This window comes from Chiloscyllium plagiosum, unplaced genomic scaffold (genome assembly GCF_037043375.1).
Source record: "Chiloscyllium plagiosum isolate Xiang-an unplaced genomic scaffold, Cpla_swu_hap1 HiC_scaffold_26, whole genome shotgun sequence".
In the NCBI taxonomy this organism is placed as follows: domain Eukaryota; kingdom Metazoa; phylum Chordata; class Chondrichthyes; order Orectolobiformes; family Hemiscylliidae; genus Chiloscyllium; species Chiloscyllium plagiosum.
Genome location: NW_028270164.1, coordinates 52,002,390 through 52,023,861, shown reverse-complemented (window position 1 = coordinate 52,023,861; position 21,472 = coordinate 52,002,390). Strand labels below are relative to the sequence as shown.

At 51.3% G+C, this 21,472-nt stretch overlaps 1 protein-coding gene across 1 annotated transcript in view; it reads right to left on the bottom strand.

The window, feature by feature from the left end:
* The window catches only part of LOC122549112 (patatin-like phospholipase domain-containing protein 2), a 134,339-nt gene that overhangs the window by 96,320 nt on the left and 16,547 nt on the right, over positions 1 to 21,472 (bottom strand). Inside the window, exon 6 of the mRNA XM_087973728.1 lies at positions 11,261 to 11,347. Coding sequence (XP_087829854.1) covers positions 11,343 to 11,347 — 5 coding nt within the window. The 3' untranslated portion in view covers positions 11,261 to 11,342. The remainder of the gene's footprint in view (positions 1 to 11,260; positions 11,348 to 21,472) is intronic.

Sequence of the window (21,472 nt, the reverse complement as noted above, 5' to 3'; positions counted from 1 at the left end):
TTCCCCTCGCTCTGATGTCCAGTATCTGCAATCCCCACTTTCCTCTCACTCTGATCTCCAGTATCTGCAATCCCCACTTCCCCTCGCTCTGATCTCCAGTATCTGCCATCCCCACTTTCCCCTCGCTCTGATCTCCACGATCTACAATCCCCACTTTCCCCTCGCTCTGATCTCCAGTATCTGCAATCCCCACTTTCCCCTCGCTCTGATCTCCAGTATCTGCAATCCCCACTTTTCCCTCGCTCTGATCTCCAGTATCTGCAATCCCCACTTTCAACTCGCTCTGATTTCCATTATCCGCAATCCTCACGTTCCCCTCAATCTGATCTCCAGTATCTACAATCCCCACTTTCCCCTCGCTCTGATCTCCAGTATCTGCAATCCTCACTTTCCCCTCGCTCTGATCTCCAGTATCTATAGTCCCCACTTTCCCCTCACTCTCATCTCCAGTATCTACAATCCCCATTTTCCCCTCGCTCTGGTCTCCAGTATCTACAATCCCCACTTTCCCCTCGCTCTGGTCTCCAGTATCTGCAATCCCCACTTTACCCTCGCTCTGATCTCCAAAATCTGCAATCCCCACTTTCCCCTCGCTCAGTTCTCCAGTACCTGCAATCCCCACTTTCCCCTCGCTCTGATCTCCATTATATGCAATCCCCACTTTTCACTCGCTCTGATCCCGAGTATCTGCAATCCCCACTTTCCCCTCGCTCTGATCTCCAGTATCTGCAATCCCCACTTTCCTCTCGCTCTCATCTCCAGTATCTGCAATCCCCACTTTCCCCTCGCTCTGATCTCCAGTCTCTCCAATCCCCACTTTCCTCTCGCTCTGATCTCCAGTATCTGCAATCCCCACTTCCCCTCGCTCTGATCTCCAGTATCTACAATCCCCACTTCCCCTCGCTCTGATCTCAAGTATCTACAATCCCCACTTTCCCCTCACTTTGATCTCCAGTATCTGCAATCCCCACTTTCCCCTCATTCTGATCTCCAGTATCTACAATCCCCACTTCCCCTCGCTCTGATCTCCTGTATCTGCAATCCCCACTTTCCCCTCGCTCTGATATCCAGTATCTACAATCCCCACTTTCCCCTCGTTCTGATCTCCAGTATCTACAATCCCCACTTTCCCCTCGTTTTGATCTCCAGTATCTGCAATCCCCACTTTCCTCTCGCTCTGATCTCCAGTATCTACAATCCCCAATTCCCCTCGCTCTGATCTCCAGTATCTACAATCCCCACTTCCCCTCGCTCTGATCTCCAGTATCTACAATCCCCACTTTCCCCTCACTCTGATCTCCAATATCTGCAATCCCCACTTTACCCTCACTCTGATCTCCAGTATCTACAATCCCCACTTCCCCTCGCTCTGATCTCCAGTATCTGAAATCCCCACTTTCCCCTCGCTCTGATCCCCAGTATCTACAATCCCCACTTTCCCCTCGCTCTGATACCCAGCATCTGCAATCCCCACTTTCCCCTCGCTCTGTTCTCCAGTATCGGCAGTCCCCGCATTCCCCTCGCTCTGATCTCCAGTATCTGCAACCCCTACTTCCTCGTCGTTCTGATCTCCAGTATCTGCAATCCCCACTTTCCCCTCGCTCTGATCTCCCGTATCTGTAATCCTCACTTTCCCCTCGCTCGGATCTCCAGTATCTACAATCCCCACTTTCCCCTCGCTCTGACCTCCAGTATCTGCAATCCCCACTTTCCCCTCGCTCTGATCTCCAGTATCTGCAATCCCCACTTTACCCTCACTCTGATCTCCAGTATCTGCAATCCCCAATTTCCCCTTGCTCTGATCTCCAGTATATGCAATCCCCACTTTCCCCTCGCTCTGATTTCCAGTATCTGCAATCCCCACTTTCCCCTCGCTCTGATCTCCAGTATCTATAGTCCCCACTTTCCCCTCGCTCTGATCTCCAGTATCTACAATCCCCACTTTCCCCTCGTTCTGATCTCCATTATCTACAATCCCCACTTCCCCTCGCTCTGATGTCCAGTATCTGCAATCCCCACTTTCCACTCACTCTGATCTCCAGTATCTGCAATCCCCACTTCCCCTCGCTCTGATCTCCAGTATCTGCCATCCCCACTTTCCCCTCGCTCTGATCTCCACGATCTACAATCCCCACTTTCCCCTCGCTCTGATCTCCAGTATCTGCAATCCCCACTTTCCCCTCGCTCTGATCTCCAGTATCTGCAATCCCCACTTTTCCCTCGCTCTGATCTCCAGTATCTGCAATCCCCACTTTCAACTCGCTCTGATTTCTATTATCCGCAATCCTCACGTTCCCCTCAATCTGATCTCCAGTATCTACAATCCCCACTTTCCCCTCGCTCTGATCTCCAGTATCTGCAATCCTCACTTTCCCCTCGCTCTGATCTCCAGTATCTATAGTCCCCACTTTCCCCTCACTCTCATCTCCAGTATCTACAATCCCCATTTTCCCCTCGCTCTGGTCTCCAGTATCTACAATCCCCACTTTCCCCTCGCTCTGGTCTCCAGTATCTGCAATCCCCACTTTACCCTCGCTCTGATCTCCAGTATCTGCAATCCCCACTTTCCCCTCATTCTGATCTCCAGTATCTACAATCCCCACTTCCCCTCGCTCTGATCTCCTGTATCTGCAATCCCCACTTTCCCCTCGCTCTGATATCCAGTATCTACAATCCCCACTTTCCCCTCGTTCTGATCTCCAGTATCTACAATCCCCACTTTCCCCTCGTTTTGATCTCCAGTATCTGCAATCCCCACTTTCCTCTCGCTCTGATCTCCAGTATCTACAATCCCCAATTCCCCTCGCTCTGATCTCCAGTATCTACAATCCCCACTTCCCCTCGCTCTGATCTCCAGTATCTACAATCCCCACTTTCCCCTCACTCTGATCTCCAATATCTGCAATCCCCACTTTACCCTCACTCTGATCTCCAGTATCTACAATCCCCACTTCCCCTCGCTCTGATCTCCAGTATCTGAAATCCCCACTTTCCCCTCGCTCTGATCCCCAGTATCTACAATCCCCACTTTCCCCTCGCTCTGATACCCAGCATCTGCAATCCCCACTTTCCCCTCGCTCTGTTCTCCAGTATCGGCAGTCCCCGCATTCCCCTCGCTCTGATCTCCAGTATCTGCAACCCCTACTTCCTCGTCGTTCTGATCTCCAGTATCTGCAATCCCCACTTTCCCCTCGCTCTGATCTCCCGTATCTGTAATCCTCACTTTCCCCTCGCTCGGATCTCCAGTATCTACAATCCCCACTTTCCCCTCGCTCTGACCTCCAGTATCTGCAATCCCCACTTTCCCCTCGCTCTGATCTCCAGTATCTGCAATCCCCACTTTACCCTCACTCTGATCTCCAGTATCTGCAATCCCCAATTTCCCCTTGCTCTGATCTCCAGTATATGCAATCCCCACTTTCCCCTCGCTCTGATTTCCAGTATCTGCAATCCCCACTTTCCCCTCGCTCTGATCTCCAGTATCTATAGTCCCCACTTTCCCCTCGCTCTGATCTCCAGTATCTACAATCCCCACTTTCCCCTCGTTCTGATCTCCATTATCTACAATCCCCACTTCCCCTCGCTCTGATGTCCAGTATCTGCAATCCCCACTTTCCACTCACTCTGATCTCCAGTATCTGCAATCCCCACTTCCCCTCGCTCTGATCTCCAGTATCTGCCATCCCCACTTTCCCCTCGCTCTGATCTCCACGATCTACAATCCCCACTTTCCCCTCGCTCTGATCTCCAGTATCTGCAATCCCCACTTTCCCCTCGCTCTGATCTCCAGTATCTGCAATCCCCACTTTTCCCTCGCTCTGATCTCCAGTATCTGCAATCCCCACTTTCAACTCGCTCTGATTTCTATTATCCGCAATCCTCACGTTCCCCTCAATCTGATCTCCAGTATCTACAATCCCCACTTTCCCCTCGCTCTGATCTCCAGTATCTGCAATCCTCACTTTCCCCTCGCTCTGATCTCCAGTATCTATAGTCCCCACTTTCCCCTCACTCTCATCTCCAGTATCTACAATCCCCATTTTCCCCTCGCTCTGGTCTCCAGTATCTACAATCCCCACTTTCCCCTCGCTCTGGTCTCCAGTATCTGCAATCCCCACTTTACCCTCGCTCTGATCTCCAAAATCTGCAATCCCCACTTTCCCCTCGCTCAGTTCTCCAGTACCTGCAATCCCCACTTTCCCCTCGCTCTGATCTCCATTATATGCAATCCCCACTTTTCACTCGCTCTGATCCCGAGTATCTGCAATCCCCACTTTCCCCTCGCTCTGATCTCCAGTATCTGCAATCCCCACTTTCCTCTCGCTCTCATCTCCAGTATCTGCAATCCCCACTTTCCCCTCGCTCTGATCTCCAGTATCTGCAATCCCCACTTTCCCCTCGCTCTGATCTCCAGTATCTACAATCCCCACTTCCCCTCGCTCTGATCTCCAGTATCTGCCATCCCCACTTTCCCCTCGCTCTGATCTCCACTATCTACAATCCCCACTTTCCCCTCGCTCTGATCTCCAGTATCTGCAATCCCCACTTTCCCCTCGCTCTGATCTCCAGTATCTGCAATCCCCACTTTTCCCTCGCTCTGATCTCCAGTATCTGCAATCCCCACTTTCAACTCGCTCTGATTTCCATTATCCGCAATCCTCACTTTCCCCTCAATCTGATCTCCAGTATCTACAATCCCCACTTTCCCCTCGCTCTGATCTCCAGTATCTGCAATCCTCACTTTCCCCTCGTTCTGATCTCCAGTATCTATAGTCCCCACTTTCCCCTCGCTCTGATCTCCAGTATCTACAATCCCCACTTTACCCTCACTCTGATCTCCAGTATCTACAATCCCCACTTTCCCCTCGCTCTGATCTCCAGTATCTACAATCCCCACTTTCCCCTCGCTCTGGTCTCCAGTATCTGCAATCCCCACTTTACCCTCGCTCTGATCTCCAGAATCTGCAATCCCCACTTTCCCCTCGCTCAGTTCTCCAGTACCTGCAATCCCCACTTTCCTCTCGCTCTCATCTCCAGTATCTGCAATCCCCACTTTCCCTTCGCTCTGATCTCCAGTATCTGCAATCCCCACTTTCCCCTCGCTCTGATCTCCAGTATCTACAATCCCCACTTCGCCTCGCTCTGATCTCCAGTATCTGCAATCCCCATTTTCAACTCGCTCTGATCTCTAGTATCTGCAATCCCCACTTTCCCCTCTCTCTGATCTCCAGTATCTGCAATCCCCACTTTCCCCTCGCTCTGACCTCCAGTATCTGCAATCCCCACTTTCCCCTCGCTCTGATCTCCAGTATCTGCAATCCCCACTTTCCCCTCGCTCTGATCTCCAGTATATACAATCCCCACTTTCCCCTCGCTCTGACATCCTGTACCTGCAATCCCTACTTTCCCCTCGCTCTGATCTCCCGTATCTGCAATCCCCACTTTCCCCTCGCTCTGACCTCCAGTATCTGCAATCCCCATTTCCCTCTCGCTCTGTTCTCCAGTATCTGCAATCCACACGTTCCCCTCTATCTGTTCTCCAGTATCTGCAATCCTCACTTTCTCCTCGGTCTGATCTCCAGTATCTGCAAACCCACTTTCCCCTCGCTCTGACCTCCAGTATCTGCAATCCCCACTTTCCACTCGCTCTGATCTCCAGTATCTGTAATTCCCACTTTCCCCTCGCTCTGAACTCCAGTGTCTGCAATCCCCACTTTCGCTTCGTTCTGATCTCCAGTATGTGCAATCCCCACTTTACCCTCGCTCTGGTCTCCAGTATTTGCAATCCCCACTTTCCCCTCGCTCTAATCTCCAGTATCTACAATCCCCACTTTCCCCTCGCTCTGGTCTCCAGTATCTGCAATCCCCACTTTACCCTCGCTCTGATCTCCAGCATCTGCAATCTCCACTTTCCCCTCGCACTGATCTCCAGAATCTGCAATCCCCACTTTCCCCTCGCTCAGTTCTCCAGTACCTGCAATCCCCACTTTCCCCTCGCTCTGATCTCCATTATATGCAATCCCCACTTTTCACTCGCTCTGATCCCGAGTATCTGCAATCCCCACTTTCCCCTCGCTCTGATCTCCAGTATCTGCAATCCCCACTTTCCCCTCGCTCTGATCTCCAGTATCTGCAATCCCCACTTTCCCCTCGCTCTCATCTCTAGTATCTGCAATCCCCACTTACACCTCGCTCTGATCTCCTGTATCTCCAATCCCCACTTCGCCTTGCTCTGATCTCCAGTATCTGCAATCCCCATTTTCAACTCGCTCTGATCTCCAGTATCTGCAATCCCCACTTTCCACCCACTCTGATCTCCAGCATCTACAATCACCACTTTCCCCTCTCTCTGATCTCCAGTATCTACAATCCCCACTTTCCCCTCGCTCTGATCTCCAGTATCTGCAATCCCCACTTTCCCCTCGCTCTGATCTCCACTATCAACAATCCCCACTTTCCCCTCGCTCTGATCTCCAGTATATACAATCCCCACTTTCCCCTCGCTCTGACATCCTGTTCCTGCAATCCCCACTTTCCCCTTGCTCTGATCTCCAGTATCTGCAATCCCCACTTTTCCCTCGCTCTGATCCCCAGTATCTGCAATCCCCACATTCCCCTCGCTCTGATCACCAGTATCTTCAATCCCCACTTTCCATTCGCTCTGATCTCCTGTATCTGCAATCCCCACGTTCCGCTCGCTGTGACCTCCAGTATCTGCAATCCACACTTTCCCCTCGCTCTGATCTCCTGTATCTGTAATCCTCACTTTCCCCACGCTCTGATCTCCAGTATCTACAATCCCCACTTCTCCTCGCTCTGATCTCCAGTATCTACAATCCCCACTTTCACCTCGCTCTGATCTCCAGTATACACAATCCCCACTTTCCCCTCGCTCTGATCTCCAGTAACTGCAATCCCCACTTTTCCCTCGCTCTGATCTCCAGTATCTGCAATCCCCACTTTCCCCTCGCTCTGATCTCCAGTATCTAAAATCCCTACTTTCCCCTCGATCTGTTCTCCAGCATCTGCAATCCACTCTTTTCCCTCGCTCTGATCTCCAGTATCTGCAATCCCCTCTTTCCCCTTGCTCTGATCTCCAGTATCTAAAATCCCCACTTTCCCCTCGATCTGTTCTCCAGCATCAGCAATCCACTCTTTCCCCTCGCTCTGATCTCCAGTATCTGCAATCCCCACTTTCAACTGCTCTGATCTGCAGTATCTGCAATCCCCACTTTCCCCTCGCTCTGATCTCCTGTATCTGCAATCCCCACTTTCCCCTCGCTCTGATTTCCTGTATCTGCAATCCCCACTTTCCCCTCACTCTGATCTCCAGTATCTGCAATCTCCACTTCCCCCTCTCTCTGATCTCCAGTCTCTACAATCCCCACTTTCCCCTCGCTCTGATCTCCACTATCAACAATCCCCACATTCCCCTCGTTCTGATCTCCAGTATCTACAATTCCCACTTCCCCTCGCTCTGATCTCCAGTCTCTACAATCCCCACTTTCCTCTCACTTTGATCTCCAGTATCTGCAAACCCCAATTCCCCTCGCTCTGACCTCCAGTATCTACAATCCCCACATCCCCTCGCTCTGATCTCCAGTATCTACAATCCCCACTTTCCCCTCACTCTGATCTCCAGTATCTGCAATCCCCACTTTCCCCTCACTCTGATCTCCAGTATCTACAATCCCCACTTCCCCTCGCTCTGATCTCCAGTATCTGCAATCCCCACTTTCCCCTCGCTCTGATCTCCAGTATCTACAATCCCCACTTTCCCCTCGCTCTGATATCCAGTATCTACAATCCCCACTTTCGCCTCGTTCTGATCTCCAGTATCTACAATCCCCACTTTCCCCTCGTTCTGATATCCATTATCTACAATCCCCACTTCCCCTCGCTCTGATCTCCAGTATCTGCAATCCCCACTTTCCTCTCACTCTGATCTCCAGTATCTGCAATCCCCACTTCCCCTCGCTCTGATCTCTAGTATCTGCCATCCCCACTTTCCCCTCGCTCTGACCTCCAGCATCTGCAATCCCCACTTTCCCCTCGCTCTGATCTCCCGTATCTGTAATCCTCACTTTCCCCTCACTCTGATCTCCACTATCTACAATCCCCACTTTCCCCTCGCTCTGATCTCCAGTATCTGCAATCCCCACTTTCCCCTCGCTCTCATCTCCAGTATCTATAGTCCCCACTTTCCCCTCGCTCTGATCTCCAGTATCTGCAATCCCCACTTTTCCCTCGCTCTGATCTCCAGTATCTGCAATCCCTACTTTCCCCTCGCTCTGATGTCCAGTATCTGCAATCCCCACTTTCAACTCGCTCTGATCTGCAGTATCTGTAATCCCCACTTTCCCCTCGCTCTGATCTCCAATATCTGCAATTCCCACTTTCCCCTCGCTCTGATCTCCTGTATCTGCAAACCCCAGTTTCCCCTCGCTCTGATTTCCATTATCCGCAATCCTCACTTTCCCCTCAATCTGATCTCCAGTATCTACAATCCCCACTTTCCCCTCGCTCTGATCTCCAGTATCTGCAATCCTCACTTTCCCCTCGCTCTGATCTCCAGTATCTATAGTCCCCACTTTCCCCTCGCTCTGATCTCCTGTATCTACAATCCCCACTTTTCCCTCGCTCTGATCTCCAGTATCTGCAATCCCCACTTTTCCCTCGCTCTGATCTCCAGTATCTAAAATCCCTACTTTCCCCTAGATCTGTTCTCCAGCATCTTTAATCCACTCTTTCCCCTCGCTCTGATCTCCAGTCTCTACAATCCCCACTTTCCCCTCGCTCTGATTTCCAGTATCTGCAATCCCCACTTTCCCCTCACTCTGATCTCCAGTATCTGCAATCTCCACTTTCCCCTCGCTCTGATCTCCAGTATATACAATCCCCACTTTCCCCTCGCTCTGATCTCCAGTCTCTCCAATCCCCACTTTCCTCTCGCTCTGATCTCCAGTATCTGCAATCCCCACTTCCCCTCGCTCTGATCTCCAGTATCTACAATCCCCACTTCCCCTCGCTCTGATCTCAAGTATCTACAATCCCCACTTTCCCCTCACTTTGATCTCCAGTATCTGCAATCCCCACTTTCCCCTCATTCTGATCTCCAGTATCTACAATCCCCACTTCCCCTCGCTCTGATCTCCTGTATCTGCAATCCCCACTTTCCCCTCGCTCTGATATCCAGTATCTACAATCCCCACTTTCCCCTCGTTCTGATCTCCAGTATCTACAATCCCCACTTTCCCCTCGTTTTGATCTCCAGTATCTGCAATCCCCACTTTCCTCTCGCTCTGATCTCCAGGATCTGCAATCCCCACTTCCCCTCGCTCTGATCTCCAGTATCTACAATCCCCACTTCCCCTCGCTCTGATCTCCAGTATCTACAATCCCCACTTTCCCCTCACTCTGATCTCCAGTATCTGCAATCCCTACTTTCCCCTCGTTCTGATCTCCAGTATCTACAATCCCCACTTCCCCTCGCTCTGATCTCCAGTATTTTCAATCCCCACTTTCCCCTCGTTCTGATCTCCAGTATATGCAATCCCCACTTTCCCCTCGTTCTGATCTCCAGTATCTGCAATCCCCACTCTCCCCTCGCTCTGATCTCCAATATCTGCAATCCCCACTTTCCCCTCGCTCTGATCTCCAGTATCTGCAATCCCCACTTTCCCCACGCTCTGATCTCCAGTATCTGCAATCCCCACTTTCCCCACGCTCTGATTTCCAGTATCTACAATCCCCACTTTCCCCTCGTTCTGATCTCCAGTGTCTGCAATCCCCACTTTCCCCTCGCTCTGATCTCCAGTATCTACAATACCCACTTTCCCCTCGCTCTGATCTCCAGTATATGCAATCCCCAATTTCCCCTCGCTCTGATCTCCAGTATCTACATTCCCCACTTTCCCCTCGCTGTGATCTCCAGTATCTGCAGTCCCCACTTTCCCCTCGCTGTGATCTCCAGTATCTGCAGTCCCCACTTTCCCCTCGCTCTGATCTCCAGTATCTGCAGTGCCCACTGAATCCAGAAGAACAGCTAGCTTTGCGTTTCTCGACAGACAGTTGTCAGTTCAGATCAGGAATGGTGAACAGGTGATTTATCAGGATGTTGCCTGGTGATCCAGCTCTGAAGAGAGACTAGAGTCATTGGGATGTACAGCCTTTAGTCCAACTTCTCCATGCTGACCAGACATGCCAAATTAATCTAGTCCCATTTGTGAGCACTTGGTCCATATCCTTCTAAACGGTTCCTGTTCACATACCCGTCTGGATGCCTTTTAATTGCTGTAATTGTACGGACTAGACGGGTGGGGAATGCTTTCCTTAGAGCAGAGAAGACTAAGGGTGATCTGACCGAGATATACAACATTCTGAGGGACATAGACAGGGTAGATCGGGGAAAAACTTTTCCCCTTAGTGTAGGGGTCAGTAGCATTTGTGGTTGGGGCGGTGGTGGGTGGGGGGATGCAATTTTAAAATCAAGGACTCGAGATTTGGAAGGATTTGAGGAAACAGTTTTTCATCTAAAGGGTTATGGCTAAGGATTGTAGACGCAAGAAGCCTCAAGCACCATTTCTGAACCATTAACTGAACACTTGAAACACCACAGCATCCAAGACTAATGTCATGTGCTGGCACTGGGACTTGAGTAGATGGCTGTTTAATAAGCAGCATGGCCAAATGGCCTCTTCCCATGTTGTAATGACTCAATGACCTCTCAAAGTACATTATAGCTGACACTGTTGGAGGAAACATGGAAACCAATTTGTTCAAACAGCGAAGAAAGGAATTAATTGCTCATAGTGTTGTTTTTGTGTTGACTGAGGCCAGCAACCTAAAAAGAACTCTTCCTCCAAATAGCTCAGGGGATTTTTAATGTTCCCCTGGGAAAGGAGACCGGTCTGAGAACGCAGTCCTGGACCGTCAGCTGTATGTCAGTGTTCAGATTTCCAGAGTGGGATTTAAACCTACAGCCTTCTACCTCAGGGATGAGTCTGTTACCGACTCATTCACCGCTGAGATGACGCTGAGAAATTGTCACCTTTCTAGCTCTCAATTGGGTTGCTTTGTTTCTCTTCATGGGAGTGTGCTGTGCAGAACTGGTTGCCCAGTGACTTGTACTACGACTGTTACAACCTCCACTATGGAAGGAGCTGACTGACTATAAAGGAGTTGGGATTGTCCTGAAATCACAAATCAGGAAACGAGGAGGATTGGGGGGAAGATTAGCTCACAGTGCAAGCTCTCCCACCTGCAGTTACTGAGTCATCCACTGAGCCTCAACGTGCTTAGACATCAAAGAAAAGCCTTTGGAATATCAGGGAACCATCCTTTTACTCTGGAAGAAAGAGAGAAAGAGAGGGGTCAAGCAGAAACTACTGGAGGCTGGATAAGTTACAATAAGATACAGAATTGCTATTAGGTCATTCGGCCCATTGAGTCTGCTCCACCATTCGATCATTGCTGGTATGTTTCTCAACCGCATTCTCCTGCTTTCTCCCAGAACCCTAGACCCCTTACCAATCCAGACCCTATCTGTCTCTGCCTTAGAGACACGCAATGACTTGGCCTTCCCAGCCCTCTGCGGCAATGAGTTCCACAGATTCCCCACCCTCTGGCTGAGGAAATTCCTCCTCATCTCAGTTTGAAAGGGTTGTCCCTTCACTCTGAGACTGTGCCCTCAGGTCTTTGTCTCTCCTAATAGTTGAAACGTTTTCCCACAATCATTCTATCCGGGCCTCTCGGTATACTGTAAGTTTCAGTCAGATCTCCCTCATCCTTCTAAACTCCATCGAGTACAGACTCAGACTCCTCAACTCCTCATGTGATCAGCCCTTCATCTCCAGGATTATTCCTGTAAACCTCCTCTGGACCCTGTCCAACACCTGCAATCCTTCCTTAGATACGCAACCCAAAACTGCTCACAATATTCCAAACACAGTCTGACCCCAGAGCTTTATATAGTCTCAGCAGCATTTGTCTGCTCCTATATTCTCGCCCTCTTGAAATGAATGCTAACATTGCAGTTGCCTTCCTAACTGCCAAATGAACCTGAAGGGGACTTGAACTAAAACTCCTGAGTGCATTTATGCTTCAGATTTCTGAACCTTTCCCCGTTTGGAAAATAGTTTACACCTCTATTCTTCCTACCAAAGTGATAAACCCCACACTCTATTCTATCTGCTACTGCTTTGCCCACTCTCCTAGCCTGTCCAAGTCCTTCTGTAACCTCCCTACTCCCCCAACATTACTTGTCCCTCAACCTATCTTTGTGTCATCTGCAACAAAGCCCTCAGTTCCTTCACTCAGATCCTCAATTATAACAGATTAGATTCCCTACAGTGTGGAAACAGGCCCTTCGGCCCAACAAGTCCACACTGACCCTCCAAAGAGTAACCAACCCAGACCCATTTCCCTCTGACAAATGCAGCTAACACTATTGGCCATTTTCACGCAGCCAAATCACTTGACCTGCACATCTTTGGACTGTGGGAGGAAACTGGAGCACCCGGAGGAAACCCACACAGACACAGAGAGAATGTACAAACTCCACACAGACAGTCGCCCGAGGCTGGAATCGAACCTGGGTCCCTGGTGCTGTGAGCAGTGCTGAACACCGAGCCACCGTGCCACCCCATAACGTGAATAGTTGTGGTCTCAACATTGACCTCTGCAAAATTGTACAAGTCACCAGCTGCCATCCTTAAGAAAACCCCTTTTCCCCCACTCTCTGCCATCTGCCAGTCAGCCAATCCTCTAGCCATGCCAGGAGCTTGCCCATAATGGCTCTTATATTATTTCACAGCTCCTGTGCAACACCTTGTCAAAAGGCCTTCAGGAAATCCTAATTGATCTCGCCTGTGGGCTCTCCTTTGAATAACTTGCTCATGATCTCCTCAAAGAATTCTAACAGATGAGTCAGGCATGACCTCCCCGTGGTGAAGCTGCACTAACTCAGCCCTATTTACCATGTACTTCCATGTATTCAGAAATCTCATCCTTAAAAACAGACTCTACAATCTCACCAATAATGGAGGTCGGGTGAACAGGCCTATACTCTCCTGTCTCCTGCCTCACTTGCTCTTACACGGGGGGTTTGTATTAACCATTTTCCAGCATTCCAGGACCTTCCCTGATTCCTGTGATTGCTGGAAGATCACTACCCAGGAGCTCCATAATCTCCTCCACTATCTCCCTCCTGGAGTGTGAACCATCCAATCCAGGGGTTTTATCAACCTTACAGAGATGATAACGGTGACAAACCCAGGGGAAATAGACCCCGCTGTAAACTCCCACAATAACTGGGGTAATCCCAGGGGAAATAGACCCCACGGTAAACTCCCACAATAACTGGGGTATTCCCAGGGGAAATAGACCCCACGGTAAACTCCCACAATAACTGGGGTATTCCCAGGGGAAATAGACCCTACGGTAAACTCCCACAATAACTGGGGTAATCCCAGGGGAAATAGACCCCACTGTAAACTCCCACGATAACTGGGGTAATCCCAGGGGAAATAGACCCCACTGTAAACTCCCACAATAACTGGGGTATTCCCAGGGGAAATAGACCCCACGGTAAACTCCCACAATAACTGGGGTAATCCCAGGGGAAATAGACCCTACGGTAAACTCCCACAATAACTGGGGTAATCCCAGGGGAAATAGACCCCACTGTAAACTCCCACAATAACTGGGGTAATCCCAGGGGAAATACACTCCACTGTAAACTCCCACAATAATTGGGGAATTCCCAGGGGAAATAGACCCCACGGTAAACTCCCACAATAACTGGGGTAATCCCAGGGGAAATAGACCCCACTGTAAACTCCCACAATAACTGGGGTATTCCCAGGGGAAATAGACCCCACGGTAAACTCCCACAATAACTGGGGTATTCCCAGGGGAAATAGACCCCACTGTAAACTCCCACAATAACTGGGGTAATCCCAGGGGAAATAGACCCCACTGTAAACTCCAACAATAACTGGGGTAATCCCAGGGGAAATAGACCCCACTGTAAACTCCCACAATAACTGGGGTATTCCCAGGGGAAATAGACCCCACTGTAAACTCCCACAATAACTGGGGTATTCCCAGGGGAAATAGACCCCACTGTAAACTCCCACAATAACTGGGGTAATCCCAGGGGAAATAGACCCCACTGTAAACTCCAACAATAACTGGGGTAATCCCAGGGGAAATAGACCCCACTGTAAACTCCCACAATAACTGGGGTATTCCCAGGGGAAATAGACCCCACTGTAAACTCCCACAATAACTGGGGTAATCCCAGGGGAAATAGACCCCACTGTAAACTCCAACAATAACTGGGGTAATCCCAGGGGAAATAGACCCCACTGTAAACTCCCACAATAACTGGGGTAATCCCAGGGGAAATAGACCCCACTGTAAACTCCCACAATAACTGGGGTAATCCCAGGGGAAATAGACCCCACTGTAAACTCCAACAATAACTGGGGTAATCCCAGGGGAAATAGACCCCACTGTAAACTCCCACAATAACTGGGGTATTTCCAGGGGAAATAGACACCGCTGTAAACTCCCACAATAACTGGGGTATTCCCAGGGGAAATAGACCCCACTGTAAACTCCAACAATAACTGGGGTAATCCCAGGGGAAATAGACCCCACGGTAAACTCCCACAATAACTGGGGTATTTCCAGGGGAAATAGACCCCACTGTAAACTCCCACAATAACTGGGGTATTTCCAGGGGAAATAGACCCCACGGTAAACTCCCACAATAACTGGGGTATTCCCAGGGGCAATAGACCCCACTGTAAACTCCCACAATAACTGGGGTATTCCCAGGGGAAATAGACCCCACTGTAAACTCGCACGATAACTGGGGTATTCCCAGGGGAAATAGACCCCACTGTAAACTCGCACAATAACTGAGGTATTCCCAGGGGAAATAGACCCCACGGTAAACTCCCACAATAACTGGGGTATTCCCAGGGGAAATAGACCCCACTGTAAACTCGCACGATAACTGGGGTATTCCCAGGGGAAATAGACCCCACTGTAAACTCCCACAATAACTGAGGTATTCCCAGGGGAAATAGACCCCACTGTAAACTCCCACAATAACTGGGGTATTCCCAGGGGAAATAGACCCCACTGTAAACTCCCACAATAACTGAGGCAATCCCAGGGGAAATAGACCCCACTGTAAACTCCCACAATAACTGGGGTATTTCCAGGGGAAATAGACCCCACTGTAAACTCCCACAATAACTGAGGCAATCCCAGGGGAAATAGACCCCACTGTAAACTCCCACAATAACTGGGGTATTCCCAGGGAAAATAGACCCCACTGTAAACTCCCACAATAACTGGGGTATTCCCAAGGGAAATAGATCCCATGGTAAACCCCCACTATAACTGGGGCCATCCCAGGGGAAATGGACCCCACTATAAACTCCCACAACACCTGGGGCAATCCCAGGGGAAATAGACCCCCCTGTAAACTCCGACAGTAACTGGGGCCATCCCAGGGGAAATAGACCCCACTGTAAACTCCCACAATAACTGGGGTATTCCCAGAGGAAATAGACCCCACTGTAAACTCCCACGATAACTGGGGTATTCCCAGGGGAAATAGACCCCACTGTAAACTCCCACAATAACTGGGGTATTTCCAGGGGAAATAGACCCCACGGTAAACTCCCACGATAACTGGGGTATTCCCAGGGGAAATAGACCCCACTGTAAACTCCCACAATAACTGGGGTAATCCCAGGGGAAATAGACCCCACGGTAAACTCCCACAATAACTGGGGTATTCCCAGGGGCAATAGACCCCACTGTAAACTCCCACAATAAATGGGGTATTCCCAGGGGAAATAGACCCCACTGTAAACTCGCACGATAACTGGGGTATTCCCAGGGGAAATAGACCCCACTGTAAACTCCCACAATAACTGGGGTATTCCCAGGGGAAATAGACCCCACTGTAAACTCCCACAATAACTGAGGCAATCCCAGGGGAAATAGACCCCACTGTAAACTCCCACAATAACTGAGGCAATCCCAGGGGAAATAGACCCCACTGTAAACTCCCACAATAACTGGGGTATTCCCAGGGGAAATAGACCCCACTGTAAACTCCCACAATAACTGGGGTAATCCCAGGGAAAATAGACCCCACTGTAAACTCCCACAATAACTGGGGTATTCCCAGGGGCAATAGACCCCACTGTAAACCCCCACAATAACTGAGGTATTCCCAAGGGAAATAGATCCCATGGTAAACCCCCACTATAACTGGGGCCATCCCAGGGGAAATGGACCCCACTATAAACTCCCACAACACCTGGGGTATTCCCAGGGGAAATAGACCCCCCTGTAAACTCCGACAGTAACTGGGGCCATCCCAGGGGAAATAGACCCCACTGTAAACTCCCACAATAACTGGGGTATTCCCAGAGGAAATAGACCCCACTGTAAACTCCCACAGTAACTGGGGTATTCCCAGGGGAAATAGACCCCACGGTAAACTCCGACAGTAACTGGGGTAATCCCAGAGGAAATAGACCCCACGGTAAACTCCGACAGTAACTGGAGTAATCCCAGGGGAAATAGACCCCACGGTAAACTCCGACAGTAACTGGGGTAATCCCGGGGAAATAGACCCCACTGTAAACTGACCCTTAGTTTGTGCAACTGGATGAAATTGAGGACTGCAGCTGCTGGAGATCAGGGTCAAAAAGTGTGGTCATAGAAAAGTACAGCAGGTCAGGGAGCTTCCGAGGAGCAGGAGAGTCAACATTTTGGGCATAAATCTTTATTCAGGAATCAGGCTGGTTTCCCAAGGGCGCTGAGAGATAAATAGGAGAGGGGTGGAGCTGGGGGGAAAGTAGCTGGGAATGCAATAGGTCAATGAAGTTCGGGGAGAAGGTGATAGGTCACAGAGGAGGGTGGAGCGCATAGATGGGAAGGAAGATGGACAGGCAGTGCAGGTCATGAAGGCAGTGCTGAGTTGGAAAGTTGGAACTGGGATAAGGTGGGGGAGGGGAAATGGGGAAACTGGTGAAATTGATCCCTTGTGGTTGGAGGTTTCTGAGGCGGTTGATGAGACGTTCGTTCTTGAGGCGTTGGATGGTAAGGGTTTGGTGATGGAGGATGCCCAGGAACCGCATGTCCTTGGCGGAGTAGGAGAGGGAGTTGAAGTGCCCAGCCACAGGGCAATGGGATTGTTTACTGCATGTGTCGCAGAGATGTTCTCTGAAACGTTCCGCAAGTTGGCGTCCCGTCTCCCCAATGTAGAGTAGACCGCATCAGGAGCAACAGACACAGTAGATGACGTGTGTGCAAGTGCAGGAACATCTCTGCTGGATGTGGAAGGGACCCTTTGGGGCCTTGGACGGAGGTGAGGGGAGTGGGGTGGGCGCAGGTTTTGCAATTCCTGCGATGGCAGGGGAAGTGCCGGGAGTAGGGTGTGGGCTGGTGGGGTGCATGAACCTAACAAGGGAGTTGGGAAGAGAATGGCCTGCGGAACACTGACAGGGGTCGGGAGGAGAATATATCCCTGGTGGTGGGGTCTGATTGTATGCAGTGGAAATGGTGGGGGATGATGCGAATTATCCAGAGGTTGGTGGGTGGAAGGTGAGGACTAGGGGGCTTCTGTCCTTGTTGTGGTTGGAGGGGTGGGGTTTAAGGGCCGAGTGTGGGAAGTGGAGGAGATGCACTGGAAGGCATTATTGACCACATGGGAGGGGAAGTTGTGATACCTGAAGGAGGGGGCCATCTGGGATGTTCTGTAGTGGAATTGGTCCTCCTGGGAGTAGATGCAGCAGAGGCGGAGGAATTGGGAGTAAGAGATAGCGTTTTTATTTGGGAGGGGGTAGTGGGAGGAGGTGTAGTCCAGGTAGCTGTAGGAGTCGGTGGGTTTGTAGTTAATGTCCGTGTTGAGTTGGTTGCCATTGATGGAGATGGAGAGGTCCAGGAAGGAGAGGGAGCTGTCTGAGATGGTCGAGGTAAATTTAAGGTCGGGGTGGAAGGTGTTGGTGAAGTTGATGAACTGCTCAACCTCCTCATGGGAGCATGAGGTGGCACCGATGCAGTCATCGATATAGTGGAGGAAAAGCTGGGGAATGGTTATGTGTAACATAGCCAATGAAGAGGCAGGCATAGCTGGGGGCCATGCAGGTGCCCATGGCTACCCCTTGGGGCTGAAGCAAGTGGGAGGATTGGAAGGAGAAATTATTAAGGGTGAGGACCAGTTCAGCCAATTGAATGAGTGTGTCAGTGGAAGGGGACTGGTTGGTTGGTGGGAGAGAAAGAAATGGCAGGCTTGGAGGCCTTCGCCACAGCAGATGGATGTGTATAGGGACTGGACGTCCATGGTGAAGACAAGGCGTAGGGGGCCAGGGAACCAAAAGTCATGGAGGAGATGGAGGGATTGATCATTCATCCTCAATAAGGCGGAGGTTGGGGGGAGGGGGCAGGGGGGATGAAAACCAGGCAGGGCTGGGAGCTAGGACCTGGTGTGGGGCTGGAGTTGGGATTGGGGGCAGAGACTTTGTCTGGAGTGGGTGTGGCCATGGTAACATGGCTGATGCACACCATGGGGGTGGGAGGGTGCGGAAACGTTGCAGCCGGTGGCACCCGCGAGGGTGGAGGTGAGGTTCCATGTGGTGGCTGCGTGTTTGTTGGCAGTGTTCCAGTGAGTGACATCGGTGGGGAGTGGGAGTGGCTGACGCCGCAGCAACCATAGGGGTGGAGAGACGTGCCGGGTCGTCTTGTCAGTGGTGTCAGCGGCAGTGGCTCTGGCAGCGATGGTGTAGGCGCGGCATATTGGGCGGTGGCTGTGGTCTGTGAGCCGGCAGGAACGAAGGTGACATAATCGGTTGCCACGGGGATGGTGGTTGGCGTCCGGAGGCCGAGAGAAGGAAGCTTGAGGAATCCCGAGTGTGGAGGTAAGTACACGAAAGGTTAGTGTATTTACGTTCCTTGATGACCAATACGGTGGAGAAAAAGCATTTGTTGAGCGTGTGGATTCCTCACAGGATGAAGAACAGCAAGAGTCCTTTGTAGGTCTCGGAGAGTGTGGCCCTGAGCTGGGACTGACTGCAGAGAGAGTGTGACCCTGAGCTGGGGCTGACTGCAGGGAGAGTGTGACCCTGAGCTGGGTCTGACTGCAGGGAGAGTGTGACCCTGAGCTGGGACTGACTGCAGGGAGAGTGTGATCCTGAGTGGGGGCTGACTGCAGGGAGAGTGTGACCCTGAGCTGGGACTGACTGCAGGGAGAGTGTGACCCTGAGCTGGGACTGACTGCAGGGAGAGTGTGATCCTGAGTGGGGGCTGACTGCAGGGAGAGTGTGACCCTGAGCTGGGACTGACTGCAGGGAGAATGTGACCCTGAGCTGGGGCTGACTGCAGAGAGAGTGTGACCCTGAGCTGGGACAGGGCTGACTGCAGGGAGAGTGTGGCCCTGAGCTGGGGCTGACTGCAGGGAGAGTGTGGCCCTGAGCTGGGGCTGACTGCAGGGAGAGTGTGACCCTGAGCTGGGGCTGACTGCAGGGAGAGTGTGACCCTGAGCTGGGACTGACTGCAGGGAGAGTGTGGCCCTGAGCTGGTGCTGACTGCAGGGAGAGTGTGGCCCTGAGCTGGGGCTGACTGCAGGGAGAGTGTGACCCTGAGCTGGGGCTGACTGCAGGGAGTGTGTGGCCCTGAGCTGGGGCTGACTGCAGGGAGAGTGTGACCCTGAGCTGGGGCTGACTGCAGTGAGAGTGTGACCCTGAGCTGGGACAGGGCTGACTGCAGGGAGAGTGTGGCCCTGAGCTGGGGCTGACTGCAGAGAGAGTGTGACCCTGAGTTGGGGCTGACTGCAGGGAGAGTGTGGCCCTGAGCTGGGGCTGACTGCAGGGAGAGTGTGGCCCTGAGCTGGGACTGACTGCAGGGAGAGTGTGACGCTGAGCTGGGTCTGACTGCAGGGAGAGTGTGGCCGCGCGGATAGAGTGGAGGATCCGGGGGGAGTACCGTTTCTGGCAGCTTTGGATTTGCTGCAGTTACTGGTTCTTCTGGTTTGGTCCAAATGGTGATGTTCTGAATGTGGCTCTGAGTCCATGTGGGATCACTTGGTTTCGTAGGCAGGCACTGATGGAGGAGATGTGGCTGTGGTACTGAGTCTGCTTCAGGACGTGGCTGAGAGATTCAGGGCAGAGGAGATCACCCAATGGGGGAGCGCGGGGGTTGGTGCAGTGAGGGAGAGAGACCCAGTGAGAGACAGACTCAGTGAGAGACAGACTCAGTGAGAGAGAGACCCAGTGAGAGATAGAGACCCAGTGAGAGATAGACCCAGTGAGAGACAGACTCAGTGAGAGAGAGACCCGGTGAGAGAGAGACCCAGTGAGAGACAGACTCCATGAAAGAGAGACTCAGTGAGAGACAGACTCAGTGAGAGACAGACTCAGTGAGAGAGAGACCCAGTGAGAGATAGAGACCCAGTGAGAGATAGAGACCCAGTGAGAGATAGAGACCCAGTGAGAGATAGAGACCCAGTGAGAGATAGACTCAGTGAGAGAGAGACCCAGTGAGAGAGAGACCCAGTGAGAGAGAGACCCAGTGAGAGAGAGACCCAGTGAGAGACAGACTCCATGAAAGAGAGACTCAGTGAGAGAGAGACTCAGTGAGAGGAGAACTTCTTCAAGGTAGGTTTCCTTGGAAGAGACATAGCAGATGGGTTGTAATCAACGAGGAGAAAGTGAGGACTGCAGATGCTTAGAGATCAGAGTTGTAACATGGTGCTGGAAAAGCACAGCAGGTCAGGCAGCATCCGAGGAGCAGGAGAGTCGACGTTTTGGGCATAAGCTGTTCATCAGGAATGGGGGTATGGGGCCCAAGGGGGCTGAGAGATAAATGGGGAGGAGGGAGCTGGGGAGGAGGGAGCTCGGAAGGCGATAGGTAGACGAAGGTGGGGTGTGAATGTGATAGGTCAGAGCGATGGGTGGAGGGGATAGGTGGGAAGGAAAATGGACAGGTAGGACAGTTCACGAGGGCTGTACTGAGTTGGAGGGTTGGATCTGGGATAAGGTGAGGGGAGGGGAGAGGAGGAAACTGGTGAAATCTACATTGATCCCGAGGGGTTGAAGGGTCTCAAGGTGGAGGAGAGGGTATTCTTTACATTCCTTACTCCTAATTCCTCCACCTCCACTGCATCTGCTCCCAGGAGGACTAATTCCACTCTAGGACATCCCAGATAGCCTCCTTCTTCATGGACATTAATATCACTGTTTCACTGCGTGTTAATTGGCAACTATGAATAATTCAAAACATTATTCATGGGCTATAAAATGCTTTGAACCAGCTGGTGCTTGTGATGAAATAAACACAGTCTTTGAAGAAGGGCTTATGCCCGAAACGTCGATTCTCCTGCTCCTTGGATGCTGCCTGACCTGCTGCGCTTTTCCAGCAACACAATTTCAGCTCTGATCTC